This window comes from Corvus kubaryi, unplaced genomic scaffold (assembly GCF_017639235.1).
Source record: "Corvus kubaryi isolate FWS band 111438036 unplaced genomic scaffold, C.kubaryi_AGA036_p1.0 71, whole genome shotgun sequence".
Taxonomy (NCBI): domain Eukaryota; kingdom Metazoa; phylum Chordata; class Aves; order Passeriformes; family Corvidae; genus Corvus; species Corvus kubaryi.
The window spans coordinates 13,626,296-13,641,500 of record NW_024582059.1 but is presented as its reverse complement, the minus strand read 5'-3'; the positions used below and the strand labels follow the sequence as shown (position 1 = coordinate 13,641,500).

At 41.7% G+C, this 15,205-nt stretch overlaps 1 protein-coding gene across 5 annotated transcripts in view; it reads right to left on the bottom strand.

The window, feature by feature from the left end:
* Nucleotides 1-15,196, bottom strand: part of FAM13A (family with sequence similarity 13 member A) — a 123,345-nt gene extending 108,149 nt beyond the window's left edge. For 4 of the 5 annotated variants that reach the window (XM_042049430.1, XM_042049432.1, XM_042049433.1 and 1 more), the window contains exons 1-4: nt 15,144-15,196; nt 12,426-12,615; nt 9,582-9,791; nt 593-773 (exon numbers count right to left, since the gene is read on the bottom strand). In XM_042049430.1, coding sequence (XP_041905364.1) covers nt 593-773; nt 9,582-9,791; nt 12,426-12,615; nt 15,144-15,170 — 608 coding nt within the window. In that variant the 5' untranslated portion in view covers nt 15,171-15,196. The remainder of the gene's footprint in view (nt 1-592; nt 774-9,581; nt 9,792-12,425; nt 12,616-15,143) is intronic. The other variant, XM_042049431.1, reaches the window with a different exon arrangement.
* Between the last annotated feature and the right edge of the window lie 9 nt (nt 15,197-15,205).

Below are 15,205 nucleotides of genomic sequence, written 5' to 3'. Positions count from 1 at the left end.
ACAGGGGTATAAAAGAAAAGGCAAAAAATCATCATGGCATCACAGTAAGGAGTCTCAATAGACCAGTGGATCCCCGCAAGCTTCAGAGCAGTTTCTGAATACACTAGAAGGACAGAGAGCCCAGAATCATTAGCATCTGAGGGCAGACACCAGATCACAAGGCCAAACATGCAGACACTACGCAGCATCCATCTCCATTATACAGCACCTGGGTGCTGCATCAGAGTCCTCTTCCACCAAGTACCCTTTGTCACAGCTTTCTGCAGAGAAGCACTCGTATTAACTGACAGCAGAGGAAGAAACCTGTGTGAGCACAAGCCTCCTTGCACTGACAGTCTGAAGGCCTTTCACTGTTCTACTCCCACTCTGCTACCAATGCAGCAATACAAAACTGATTAACAGTTTAGCAAACAGCAAGAGGAAATGGAAAAGCAACTCCACTTCCATTTGGCTCAAAAATAGCTTTAGCACTAAAGTTTAACAGAGCCCCAGTCACTGCCTCCATTTGATCACCTTGACAAATTAAGAGCTCTGACATCCGCATTTCTGGCCACCTGCCAGCATATGGGGAAAAGTAAAAACCCCAACTTACTGAAAGCAGTTTGGTCCAAATACAGTGGCAAGATTGCAAAGATTCATCCTGTTCTCTACGTGATGTTCAGCAACTTTTATCAGGAACTGGCACAGGTACTTCAGCAGGCAGTAATGAGCATCAGGCAGTTCTTTAAGGAGTTCTTTCAAATAACTTTCCTTCTGCATGTCGTTTCTAGAGTCTAGGAAAAACAAGAGAAGAAAAAACATATGTATAAGGTTTTCTCCATTGTTGCCAACTTACTGACATGGGTGAGCAAGCAGTGGGAGCTAAAATTCACTCCTGCTTCTAGTCAGAGACACACAACTCCTCAGTTTTCCTCAGGGAATGTGCATGTTTCTCCTGAGGCTCACCTGGCCACCACAGGCACTATTTCATTCTTACCCTTATGCTGTAACCTTTTTCCTGAGCAGATTGAGCAGTTACTAACAGTCAGCTAAGAGCTTTAGAGCATGTTTATCCCCACCTGGCACAGCTAAATCTGCTTTAACTCCCTCTCTACCAGATCTCCAGATTCCATGCTCCTTCTGGATGTTATCCCTACTTCCCAAACCCTTCTCATTCTATTAGTCTCCCTTCCCATGAAAACCTTCAAAAATACGAAAGCAAGAACGGTAAAACAAAGAGTCTCCTGAAATGCAGTGTTGTAACAGCACTACAGTACCTTCTGTGGGTGACAACTCTGCTATATATTCAGGAAGAAGCCTTGCTTATGGAGAAAAGACTGTTCTGGGCACTGCCACACTCCAAAATGAGTTAAAATGTGGCCTCACGTTGGACAGTAGCCTTGTTACACTGTACAATCTTCTAGAATTCAGGTATTGATGGAAGTTTTCCATATTGAACTGAGTAACATCCAAGTATTAAAGGAAAAACTGAATGATCTTCACAGATGCTGCATTTATACAGACCCAGGTGGTGAACACAAGCTTGGCCTCACACACAGCTTCTGCTTAATTGTGTCCTGCTGCTAGAAATGAACTCACATGCAAAATTCTTTGCTCCCCTCCTCCATCCCAAAAACACCTTCCAAAAAGTGATTTGTACTCACCAAAATCTTGGGTTTACATGTCAATAAAAGCAAAGTCTTGAAAACAATTCAGTATTACTTTCCCTTTATACCAAAACAGGATGTGTTAGTCCTTGAAAACACTAATTTCTACTCTCCACAAAAGTGAAATGTTACTGAAATTTCCGTATATGTATAAAAACCCCAAGGACTCTGCAACATCATTTTCAGACAGAAGATCTCATGCCCTAAAGGTTTTCTGCACCGATCTAATTATAAGCAGTGTCCATTAGGATGAGGCCATCTGTGCATTTCTAGTACTTTTTTCTTTATTTATCAGCCTTATGGGTTGCTGGTGCTAATGCTGTAAAACTGTTGTGGCATAACTGTTTTTTCCTTAGAGATGTACTGTAAGGTTTAAAAACAGTTCTAGTGGTTGGAAGGTTAGAAGTGGTTGGCTTTATTCCACAGAGCCAAGGTAAGATCATGCTAAATGCTTCTTTGTTCTTCCTTCTGTATTCTCTGTAACAGGCTGCCGTGTCCCAAAGTAGCTGCTGGCTTTCCCTGGGAATACAGACATCTTCCCCATGCTCAGGGTAACAAGGGATTTTTGCATTGAGAGGATGTTATAATCTTTAGCAAGGAGATTCATCCAGCACTCAATCAAAACCAAACCTTGCTCAGCCTTCAAGACTCATTTTCAGCCAAGAAGATGGAATAGAACAGGCTGCATCCAAAACGGCTAAGCAAATAGGTGCTGCAGCTCTGCTGGATGCCCTGCAACCAGCATGCAGAGAAGACTGGCAGAAAAACATCCCATGGCTTCTGCTGCAGGAAAAAGAACATTTTACATTTGCTCCACATTTTTTTGGAGAGAAAAAAAGAAGGGGAAAACAAAAATCTTTGAATACCATTTAATGTATGTATAAACACTTCAGAAGTCTCATCTTTGCTTTTACCTTTAATTTCCCAGAAATATTCCAGGGCTGCACTGAACAGTATTCCAGGAGTAGAGTGCTTTGAAAAGTGGTTAGCTGTGAAAATTAGCAGTCTGTATAAAAATGACTCCCGAGAACTCAACCACTGGGTTGCAGTATTATTTCTGTTTTACAATCAGACACTTTTTGTGGCTAATAAACAGGATTTATCCTGAAAATAGTTTGGCAAACAAACAGGTTCTTTAATATACATACTTGCCACTTGATACAGCTGAAACTTGAGGGACTTCATTTGCTTCCAGGCTTAGGATTCCTGCATTACCTGTCATGCCAAATACTGTACATGGCAAGAAAGTCTTTTTAAGTTTTATATGCACGGTGAATTCACTTTTATGTATCTACTTTGGTACCACAGACTTAGTATGAATTCTTTCATCAGCAGACCAAAGTTTAAAATGCCAGTCAAATTACAGGACCAAACATTTCAACCAACTGATTAACTATATCCTTTTTTTCTACAGGTAAGAAATTAGCTCCTTCAGAAAAGTCAAATATCAAATATGCATGAAGCACACAAGAAAAAAAATTCCTATTTGGTTGCTTATTGCAAGCTTTTTTACAGCTACAGAGAAGAAAAAACAATCATGACTTTGCAACTAGCAATCAGCTTGGCAACAACAAGCAATCTGATGTATTATTTTATTTCTGCAGCAAAATTTCAGGAGGCTTCTGAAGGCTGTATTAAATGGTATAACAATAAGGAATTTCAGTGCATTTGTCTTTGCACCGATCAAAGTGGACTGTACAGTCTCTGACTTGGTTACTAATTATCTTTTTATGAGGCTTAAAACAAAACAAAACACAACTGATTTCCATGCAGCCAGAACATTAAAATTCACCTTCTAACATACTTTTCTTTAGATAACAAAGCAACTAGCACAGAGTGTTTTCTACTACAAATTGCTTGCAGTTATGATAAGGAAAGCCAAAGCCATCTCCCAGAAAAAATGTACCTCTTCCATCACTATCATCTAATTAGGGAATGCCCTTGATAACTAATTGCCTCTCTGAGTCTCCCACTGGGGCTTTAGACAGATGGGTACTTTTTCATTTACTGGAGGGATTTCCATCCCTTCCAAACTAGAAAGATGCTAACAACCACCACAAAACATTCTGAACACAGGTTTGCACTCTGACAACAAACAAAGCTACTGGGCCCATGGCCTTAGTCATATTTTCTGGGTAGGATGATCCTGCTCATTCACTATGATTTATTATGGGGTGTGAATCAACATCAAAAATGTTATTTCTGGGCACAGCCAAACCTTTGTTCGTTTCTGTACTTTCAGGAACAGAGACAGACACCACATCATAAGATTATAAGAAATTACCCTAATTGAAGGACATAGAGACACTGAGTAACAGGAGGCAGCAAACCCCATTTACTGAGCCATCAAATTCCTTCTCCTCGTGAAATCTAATAAAATAGGACTTTGCTCCCTCTCCTCCTTCTCCAGTGAAAAAACAAAGGAGGGAACTCAAGTGTTTCTTCCAAAACAATCCAGAAACCAAAACCAATTTGTTTATTCTCCTGCTGATGACATTTCATGGATTTCAGCTTTATTTTTAAAAATTCCTTTTATAGTTTGAGGCGAATCTAGATAGTGACATGCATACATGGTATTCCATGCACTTTGCACAATTTTCAGGACAAGTCTACCACTGCTTTCTATGGCTCTATTTCTTCAAATAGAACAGCTTTTCAACTTTAATTAAAGAGCAAAAATAGTCCTGAGTCATGGTAACAACCCATTCTTTGGATCATTCCTCCTCCTCTTCAGTTTGTTTCAAAGTCAGTCACTAAGATTTACTGAGCTGGTAGTGACCATCAGAAAAACATCTGAGCACCAAACTGGTTTATGCTACTCACGACTTTCAAGCACAGCACATCCAGCTCTTTTGAAAATTTTGCCCAAAACAGCATATGGAAGGGAAAAGGAAGAAAATAAGAATGAAGGCTAAGAGGAAGGTGCTCTCAAGGCAGATGGACACACTCACCTTGTTATTTTGGGAGCCTTCCAACAGCCATGTGCAATAGACAGCATCTCAACCAAGGCCTGCAAGAGAAGCCCAGCTAGATGTGCAGTCAGGAAGGGCTTGAAACCAAGAATGAAATAGAGGGGATTGGGCTGAGGAACGGAAGAAAACCAGCAGCCTCAGGCCATGTCTAGGCTCAGCAGTCAGAGGACACAGAACAGAGGACCAAGGAAGCCAGCAAGGGCAGTTGGCACCTCAAAGCTGAACTAAGGACTCATTACTGAGGAACAAGTCAAGGAGACAAGTGGAAAGGACAGGCAGTCTCTCCAAAAATGTTAATTAACTAGAAACAGGAGTCTCAACAGTGTAGGAAGTACAGACACATTTGTGAGGGTGTTTTCAGTCTCATTTAATTTCAGCATACACCCACAGCTCACAACAAGAGGGACATATTTTCCAATAGTTCATGCTATTTCTGAACATATTGAGTGTCTCTGACGTGCTAGAGACACAATCTAATTCCCCAATTCATCTCTGTTCACGTTACTCATTCCCTCTGCAGAACATGCTGCCTGAACACCACTAAAGGTATGGAATTCCTGCAAACAGGTGGGTGTAATTGTTTCACTCAAGTCTCAAATGCTCTGACTGTAAACAGCTCCAGCCTGGAAGCACTGAAGCCACATTATCACAGTGCCATGCCCCAGCCAATTATCTGTGCTGTGAGGTGAGGAAGAGAGGCTAGTGCTCAGTGTCATGCTACCATGTCTGCATAGCTTCCAGCTGCCTTGCATACTACCAGACTGGAGGGCAGACAGAAAAGCTTGCATCTGTCAGCAGCTCTCAATGTGCCCTGGGAAGCTGATCTTCGGCACAGAGGCAGCACGTTGGCATTGCAGTACCATGGCACCCACTGGGCTGCCGGAGGAATTAAAGCATTTCTCTCCACCTCCAGTGTCTGTGAGAAGTGGGACTCCAGTCTCTCTCTGCCAAGAAACAATCTGCTTCAGACATGATCCTTCAGACATGATCCTGCCCCAGAGAGAAACAAATCACGCCTTGTTGCCACCAGGAGCAGAAATGTTGTACGTCCTCCTTGTAAGAAGGCTGTCATCACAATCCAGCTTGAGACACCTCACTCTCTATCATGACAGCACTTCGTAGCACTGTATTTATCCTTCATTCCAACATACTGGAGGAAGAGCACACTTCTTTTGGAACTCTGGTGTGTGTCATCTGCATAAAAAATCCAGTTCCAAGACTTTTTACAGCATAACAAATGTCATCTGCACATGGAAAACTGAAGTTATTTCTCTAGATTGGAAATAGCTCTGTTAACACTAAAATGACAATAAAAGTCAAAGGAAAAGGTTAAAATTATGTCACAAGATCCCAGAGAACCACACATACCTAACAAATCAGATCTGGTGCACTGCTGCAGTTACCATGGTTAAAAGGTCAGCTCTCATCTATTAATTTTCACAGTCACTGTTCAGATCAAAATTTGACCTCTAAAATCCCCCAACACAAGCTGTATTTTTGGTTCTGCTTGTTCACCTAACTCAAACAGCTGCTGGCTACTAAGTGCTCTGTAAACTGACCTGTTCCGGGGAGCTGCTCCTTCCCTTCCACCACCTCTCATCCCACACCCTGAAACTAGCAAGGCTGTTCACAGGCACCAAATAAAACTATGCCAGTCATCACAAGCTGTGAGCAGAAGGAGGTATGTGAATTAGAATTCACATCTAGCTGCTGCCCACTGCAAAAATCTAAATTCTATAGGATGGAGCTATGTCAAGAAGCCAGAGTGATGAAATAGCATTAAACTTAATTAGACTGAGTACAAAAGGAAGACAGAGTCCATATTTCACTGTACCTCTGCTGGAGGAGGGAATGAAATAACAACAACAGAAAAAAAATTTACAGTACAATAGCACTTTGTCTTGATGAAAGCAAGTGACCTGTGAAAGGGGTAAGAGCTGTACGTACAGTTCCCAGTATGTACGGATGTCTTAAGAGTCAGTGTTCACAATACAGAAGATAAGAAATGAAAAGCCAGAAGGAATAAACAAGCTCAGGCAGGGATTGCTGTATGGGAGCTGCTAATTTCTGGCTGAGGTTTCTCTAAGTACAGCCTATTTCACATGGGTGGGCACAGCTCTGCTCTGCAGTGAAGCCTCAGACACAAAAGAGATTGTGATGGACATTTTTTACCCCAGAACTCCCCGTAAGGAGCAGCCTTTATTTGTTAGGCACTGTGAGGAGACCAGCCAACACCAAGGTCACGATCAGTGTGTGCCTGGCTTGCGCTTGCAACACACATCTTCGATCAACATCGTTTACAGAGGGAGGCCCTTCTCAGCTCCCACTGCCACTGGCCTTCTCCACGGGCACAGAGAAAATGCCAGGACACACCACGATACATTACATGATGTTTTATGGAGCTGCATAGTCTTGGCATTATGTTGAATATTTATATAAACATACTTTAGGACTTGAGGGCAGCATGCAGAGCTCTGTTTCACACAACACTGCATAGGCTGCAGACAGCAATGCCAAACCAGATGCATGGACTTCCTGAACACCAACAGGACAGCTTCTCTCTTTCATAATAGGTCAGATTATTTCTCTTTGATTTGGTAACAAATTTGAGAGCAAATTTGATTTCAAATAGGAATTGAAAAGGGTTACAGCTACAGGTAAAATTTGTAATTTTCAGTCCAGTTTTTTTTTTAACTAGAGGGATCAATCTCTAACCATTTTTATAGTAAGTAAAGTAACTATGTGTTTTTCTCAGGCCAAGATCTCAGATGGCTTAAAAAATGCTGATAACAATCCCTAAAAATACACCAGAAGAAATCTAGCATAATCCTAGAAAAACATTTCCCATGCAAAGCTTCAACAGGAGAGAATACAGAGGTTGTGACAGAGCTTGTATTTGCCTTCACTGTAGACATGCCACAAAGTGGCTCCAGATTCAAAGTTATTTTTTAATAACCTGCTGACTCAGAAACAGTTTGCCCTACTCTCTTCACAGTTTACAAAACGAACACCCAGGCATGCACTCTCCTGGTACCATTTTGCAACCAATACCCTTGCACATACTTTGATAAGTGAACAGATAACTCCTGCAATCCTGCACAGCTGGTTGATCATTTAACTGCAAGCAAATGCCCACCTACCACTTAAACTAATCTGAACATGGTCAAAGTCACCAGTGCCTTTCATAACTACTCATTTATGCTCTATTTTCTATGGCATGAAAAACCCTTCAAATTTTCTTCAAACTTTACAAAAGCCTTCCCCTTGCCACAATAGCCAACTGGAATTTTTCAAATAAGACTTTTTTCTCCCTAATCAAAGTTGTAATGGCACTAAGTTGGATCTTATTGTGAGATATAGGCAAACTTAGCTATGAGGACACGTCACAGTTGGATGGATTTTTGCAGAACTGGGTTCATAGGTTACACCAGTAACTTTATTTGGAAACAAGGAAGTTTGGTGAGTAAATCTGCTAAGTAAGGATACCTATCTCATTTCCCTAGAAAGTACTGGGGGGATTTTGCCTTTCCTGTGAGAGATGGAACATATTAACCTTTCCACAAACACCACAAACAGCACTGTTCACAAAGGACATCAGCAGTTTCTGGTAAAATACATCAATATTTCTTGGGGGGCAGGGATATGGAACAGCAAAGGTGTGACTTATACTAATTTACACTTAAACTGTGATTTATGAGAAAAAACATAAGTAAAATGCAGCTCATGAGTCAGACCTGGTGAAATCTAAAAGATCCCAAGGAAAGCACAGCAATGACCAGAAAAAGGGGACTTTCTAAAACAATAGCACCTTCCTACACAACACTTGCTGAACCCTATCCTTGTGCCCCTGACAACTTTACTAAATAGGAAGGTATTTTACACAGCCCACATACAACCTTATTACAGCTGAAATGTCTGCACTCAAGGTAAAGCACAAAGCTCTTCTCCAGTGCACCATCAACACTCTCTACAGCCCAGTTAACAAAAGAAAGAAAGAAGAAACACATGGCAGTATTCTTACTCCTCCTGGAAATGGCGAAATTTTCTCTCCACTGAACGTAAGAAACGTAGAAGGAAGTCCTCAAGACAAGGGTGTGAGAACTTTGCACCATCTTCCACAAGGGATGCATGCCAGAGTGCATGTTCCTCCTCTGCATTTTCCAGTAACTTTACCCACCCACCTTGCAGCTTCTGAGGAAAACATAAAGAAGTGTTGACTGCCTGCAGCAAGAGAGATGAACTGTCAGTGACCCACACAGCCAAGCAACAGGGCCAACCACCACTTATTCCACCTACCACCACCAGAGATTGTCAGATTCAGATGAATTAGACTGAAACTTGCATAACTCTCTTCAAAATGGTTTCTCAGCTTTCCACAGCAGAAGTGGTGGTCTTTACTATGGCTGTTCCACCACTTGAAGGTGGATGAGGGGGTGTCAATAAAAAAAAAAAAAAAAAAGAAATCTTCCATGTTGTGTGCTATGACAGGGAATAAAACATAAAGTCTGCTGTTACTTGCAAACTGGTTCTTTTTTTTGATGGACAATCACATTACTTAGTGAGAAGCAGAAACTTTGGCAGTATATGCTTTTGGCCCAATTTGACCAGCAGATGAAGTTCTCACTTCTCAGAGTCCATTACAATGAAACTGCCAAAAACACCCTAGCAAACAGAAGCAAATCTGAGTCCTAAAGAGACTACAATTATTGTCTACAAGCATACCCAAAGAAACCAGCTCATCATTTCACTTTTTATTCAACAGATATAACTGGATTAGAAAATCATAAATAGTCCAGACTTTACCAAATACATAAGAAACATTTTTCTGCCTCTTGTAACAGAATTGCACATCTGGGAGCAGGTGAGAGCTGAAGCCAAAGGAAATGAGGAACAAAGTAAACTAAGAAACCAGTTATCCAGAAAGAAAGTGCATTGAAGGACGGAGATTTTACCTCTCACTTACCCTGGTAAAGCTGGATGAACCTGGGATGTAAGGCAGACGTGATAATCCCATCTGGCAACTCTCTCAAGAACAGTTTCAGCAGACTGGCTGCTGAGTACACATCACCATCTTTAACGAGTTCCACCTCTTCCCCACGCTCGTACTGCAGACGCAGCTGCTCCACCATTTTCATGCTGCCGTTCACCCTGAAGAGACCTTCCTGTGTCATACCTGTAATTAAAAACTGATTTAAGATTGAGCTGAACTACCACATCCCAGTGATACCATGAAACACATATTCTAGTTTGAATAACACGTAGTAATACAAACAAGGGCAATTAACACATCATAATATAAAAAAAAAAATACTACTTTTTCCCCAGAACGACCCCCCCCCCATCAGTTAGTTGGATTATAAATAAAAATACTAGTGAAAAGACCTTGAGGCCTGAGATACTCTTTTGAGAACCCACAACACAGCAATGCCACTGAGTTGTCTCACACCATGGAGAAACCGAGACAGCCACATTTTCCACTGGTATATTTCAACAGAAAAGGATCCTACAAAGGACTCTACAAAACAGTTCTGTTGCTTCATTTTTGCAAGTAGCCCACAACCTTGAGCAGGACTGCTGAAATCACACATGTAACTACTTCCAGCTCCATTTTCCAGGGTAACAGGTTCTTATCTGTGACCATCATGAGGCAAAAACATCTGAATATGTGCTGAGTGCAGCTGTAACTCCATAGTGAGTTCTGCAACTTTATGACAGTAGGAAATCTCAATGAGCAAATAATGTTTCCTGCTCAGCACAAAGCCCAAAGTATTTCACAATGAAAAAGGAATGGTATCAATCACTACAGGCCAGACACCCCACACCCTGTAAAGCAGATGTACAAAAAAGGAGGCTTCAAGAGAGAAAGTCAGAAGAATCACACTAAATTGAACATCACTTTCTAGGCATTTGTTAAGACTCAAAACCTTTTGTGAAGAGCCTAAAACTGAAGTCTGTAAATTAATTTTCTTCCAGAACACTTTCACCACAAAAATTCTGCCTTTTCTAATGCTGTGTCTGTGGACCTGCTTGTTCTTCCTCAGGAGTGTAACACTAAGAGGATTGAAATATATATTGTTTTCATCAGTTCAGACTAAACGTCAAGGAACTGCGATCTGACAGAATACTTCCAGTCCAGGAAATCAATTCTGAGGCAGCAGTTTGTAGAGAAAAATAATCACTTTTATTGGACCAGAAGACAAATTGCTCAAGTGAAAGGGAAAAATGGACAAGCACTCCAACATTTTACTTGACTAAAGCAGAGTTTGTATTCCTGCATTCACAGAAAAATGCATTCTCATGTGACATGCTGTGCTGCCATCTCGAGGGCAGAAAAGACCTCATCTCAATAATGATTTTTGGTTTTGCAGCACTAGGTGAGCAAAGGACACAGGCCCCACACAGATCAAACTTCCTTCCCTCTTTCTCACTCATTTATGGAAATAAAGAGAGGCTAGAACATCCAGAAAACAGTAATTAGAAACTACTAAATACAGCACAGAGAAATTTGGCTTCACCTATAAATTTGGAAACAGGCAGCTTAATGCAAACTTAGTTTAAGGATGCAGCTGCCCGAGAGTCAACTCAGCCTGGGTGTCCGGGCCTTTGTTAAAAATGCCTTCACAGTTAACATCACCATTAATTCACAAAACAAATCTTACACAGATACAGGACACCCATTTCAACAACTTTCTATGTAAGAGGGTATCTTTGAGATCTCGCTTCCACTTTAGAGAAAGAGAATTGCCTTTATCTTTATCGGGGCCAGATAATCAACTTGGCATTCAGAAGCCCAGCTAATCTTGCTGCAGAGTAGAAAACTTGGCCTGTTTAGTCCATATTTGGGACACAGTCGTGTGGGATTCCGATCTTTTTATGGAACACAGAGCACAGCCCACAACGTGCAGTCAAGAGTGTTTGTCAGTTTCTGGTTTTGATTAAACCCTAAATGATGGAAAGCTTTTTCCATTCTTTCTCTTCCAGTGTCCCAGCAGGCCACTTTAAGGCAGGTTGAAGTAGATCAAGCAAGATGCTGCTGTGTAAAGGCAGGATCATATTTTACACTTGCACTGTACCTTAATTCAAGCTGATTTTCAAACCATGTTTGCATCTATGAGCTTCTGAGGATCTATCAAGATACAGTCATAGAATCTAAGCCTCTGCAGCTGGATTATCATTACTGAGTAGCTAAAAGAAAAACCTTAGGGTAAAACCAGATGCAGCTTCTTAGAAGATGAAATTACCGCCACAAAACTGTTTCCATTGCTGACCAAATGCCATACAACCCATCTGTGCACCACTAGTGTTCTAGGTTTCTACAAGATGTATTTCAACAACAGGAACTAAATTAATTCCCATTAAATGAATGCAGAGAGAAGCTAAGAATTGAACACCTGCTTCCTCGAGGGGATTCATAATAACTGGAATCTATAAGAACATGTATTCCTTTTCAGTAATATTCTCTGATGGGGTATGTGTGTGTGTGCCAGTGACTGTCTCTATACAGAGAAAGTATTAAAGACAATTGTTTTGCAACGGGAAGATGACACAAACCTTCACAAATGGAATACATTTCATTTATAAACCGAACAGCTTGTTTATGAGCGTGCTGCTACTTAACACTGTACTTTACGTTTACAAACATATTAAAAAGTAAGTTCAGCATCAAGGCAGAAAAAAAAAAGAAGCAAACCACATACAGTAACATTCTTTGCCTGTGGTTAGTTCCACAAAAAAAAGACAGATTCTTCCCCTTGAAGAGTCTTACATAAAGAGTGCTACATAGGAGAAGTGACTCCACTAAGCTTACCATGCTGGGTGAGGTACTCGACTATATTCCACACAACTATTGGGATTCCATTTTTGCTCAGTCCCTGCTGCTGGAGCTCCAGGAGGCTCACACCAAACACCTTTGGACAGGCCGTGTCCCTCTGCTTGTTCAGTGGAAGCACAGCTATCTTTTTCATGTCCTCCTTCAATCTCACAGCTGATTTGTTCTGCTTAAAGGAGCAGAGGGGAAAAAAAAAAGTGCATTAGTCACATTTGCTGCAGAAGGTTGCGTGGTCACAACACAAGCACATCCATCAAAACTGGCTTCTACGCTCCAGAATAAGGGTTTGGCCCCACTTCATTTTAATCCCCAGGAAAAAACTTCTGTGAAGCAGGAAAGTAAAAATGAACAGAGGAAAAAATAGAAGAGGAACAAAAATGCAAGCAGTCTGTAGGTAAGGGAGAAAGACAGACTTTTGTAGACAAGCTTGCTACTTTATAGAATAACAAGTAACTGGGAGCAAGTAAGCAGAAGACTGCTGTTGTTAACTCATGAAAATCACATGGATTACAAAAGCACCTGGACAAACACAAACAATCCCAATACACCACCAGTAGCTCAACTTGTCACCAGGATGTCTGTCAGGGCAGCAGTCTGGAGAAGGTTCACTACACTCTTCTTCCAAATGCTGTTTCCTAGGGGTTCATTTTGGCCACTGTCAGGTGAGATGGATTCTTATGAAAGATTTTCTGTTATGTTTAGCATCTGCTAAGCCTGAAATTTAATTACTAAGGTTTTAGGGTTAGAAAGGGACTATGTAATCTAATCACACATAGCAAGGGGGGTGGAAAATCCACTACACAATAAACCTTTAATCCCACAGGTTCTTCTGGAGGCACAACATTCTCACAAGTTTTGAGTTGCGGTGACAGAGGAAACATGGGAAGACAGTCAAGAACACCCAGAGGAATAAAACAATACATGATTAATTTATAGGACTGATCATAGGCAGAAATCTTAATCAGCCCACAGCATTGAACATTTGGGAAGACAGTTCAAGGCAGAGCAGCAGCATCAAACACCACAGCTGCAATCCCACTGCAGGAACTGGGAGCCACTGCTACCACAGAGCTCAATCTCTTTGTTTAAGAAGTCGACCACTGGCATCATGCTTAAAAATAAACTTATTCCTGCTGTGTTTCATTAACAAACTGGTTGTAGAAACTGTACACATGGAGAATACTGTATAGCAACACAAAAAAGTGCTCACTCTTGCCTAAAGTCTTGACACTTGACTGTGTTAAGACAGATTTTAGCACAGCATACATATTTTATTTTATTTTAAACAAGCCTTTAAAATCTTTTCACTTGAGACACAACGTCTTTACTGTAGGAAACACGAACATCTGCTATGCTGCTGTTAAGAGTGACTGTCCTTTCAGATATAAAATGATCTAGCAGATCACTCACTTGGCTGTGCTTTTCCCATTAAACAGTTATTTGAAGCACATGTGTGCTCTATAGTCCCAGGTCCTACACAACACTTGTCTGATATTTACGAAAGATGTTGCTTATATAAACATCATAAATATGCTTTATTATCTGTGAAACAGACTTGCAATATTGCCTTATTGTGGCCATCTTACAAATATTTACGATGAACAGTAGATGCACTTGTGTTTGAACTAAAATTTGACTGACATTAAAATACCACATCTCTTTTAAAAAGACTTGTTCCCATTCAGGATTAAATGAATAATCAGCAATTTTGATTCCAGGCAGACACATGCCAAGGGAAAAAATCACATAGACTAGATTAAATTCAGAAGACAGCAAAAATCCTTTGAGCAGTTTCTGAGCAGCTTTTCCAATTAAGGCCTTCAATTAGCCTCACAATCTTGCTCAGTTACAGGTTTCCAGCCTGTTTCAACATTTGAAAACCTGAGTCACTGAGCAGGATTTACTTGGGGACCCTCGCTATTTAAACCTGCATGAGAACCGACAGACATTTGCCATGTCCACAGAAACAATAGGAAATTTTGAGCTTGTTTCAGGATCTGGAGAGGCTGTGCTAACTAGGAAAAAAAAATTACGTGGTTATGCAAAATACACATCAAACCAAAATCAAAATAAAGCCATCCCCTCAAAACAGCTCTGAAACAAAGAGTTCAGTGTTACGTTGCCTTATAGATGGAAGATCTGACTTTACACAGGCAAAACGTGTCCAAGTATTAATGCTACTGTTGCTAATTTCCAAGACTGGGAAAGCAACTTAATCATCCCTGCACGATGCCGCCAAAAAGTGCCGCCCAGACACTTGGAAAGAAACCTATTCAGACGCCGCAGGGGCGCACTTTTACGGCTCACCCAACAACTTTAACGCAGGGAACGCGACAGGGCAGTTGTTCTCTGGGTTTAAAAAAAAAAGGGAAGAAAAAACTTAAAACCGCCTGGAATCGCCTTTACTAATCTTCGCCTCTCCCAAACGAGCGGCAGCTGCCGAGCGCGGAGAAGAAGAAAGAAGAGAGAGAAAAAGAAAGAGAGAAGGAGAGAACAGATGGGGAGCGCTCGGGACGAGGAAAAGGCGCCGGGCCCGCACCGGCCTCCCCTGCCCCGGGCCCGCAAGAGACGCCGGCGGAGGGCGGGAGGAGGAGGAGGAGGAGGAGGCTGATCCAGCCGCCATCCAGCCGCCCCCGCCCGCTCCGCCGGCAGCGCCGCCCCGCTCCCGTTCCCGTGCCGCCGCCAGCCCCTACTCACGCGTACGGCCAGAGCCCCGGCCCCCATGCCGGCTGCCGCTCTGCCCCGGCCGCCCGCCCTCG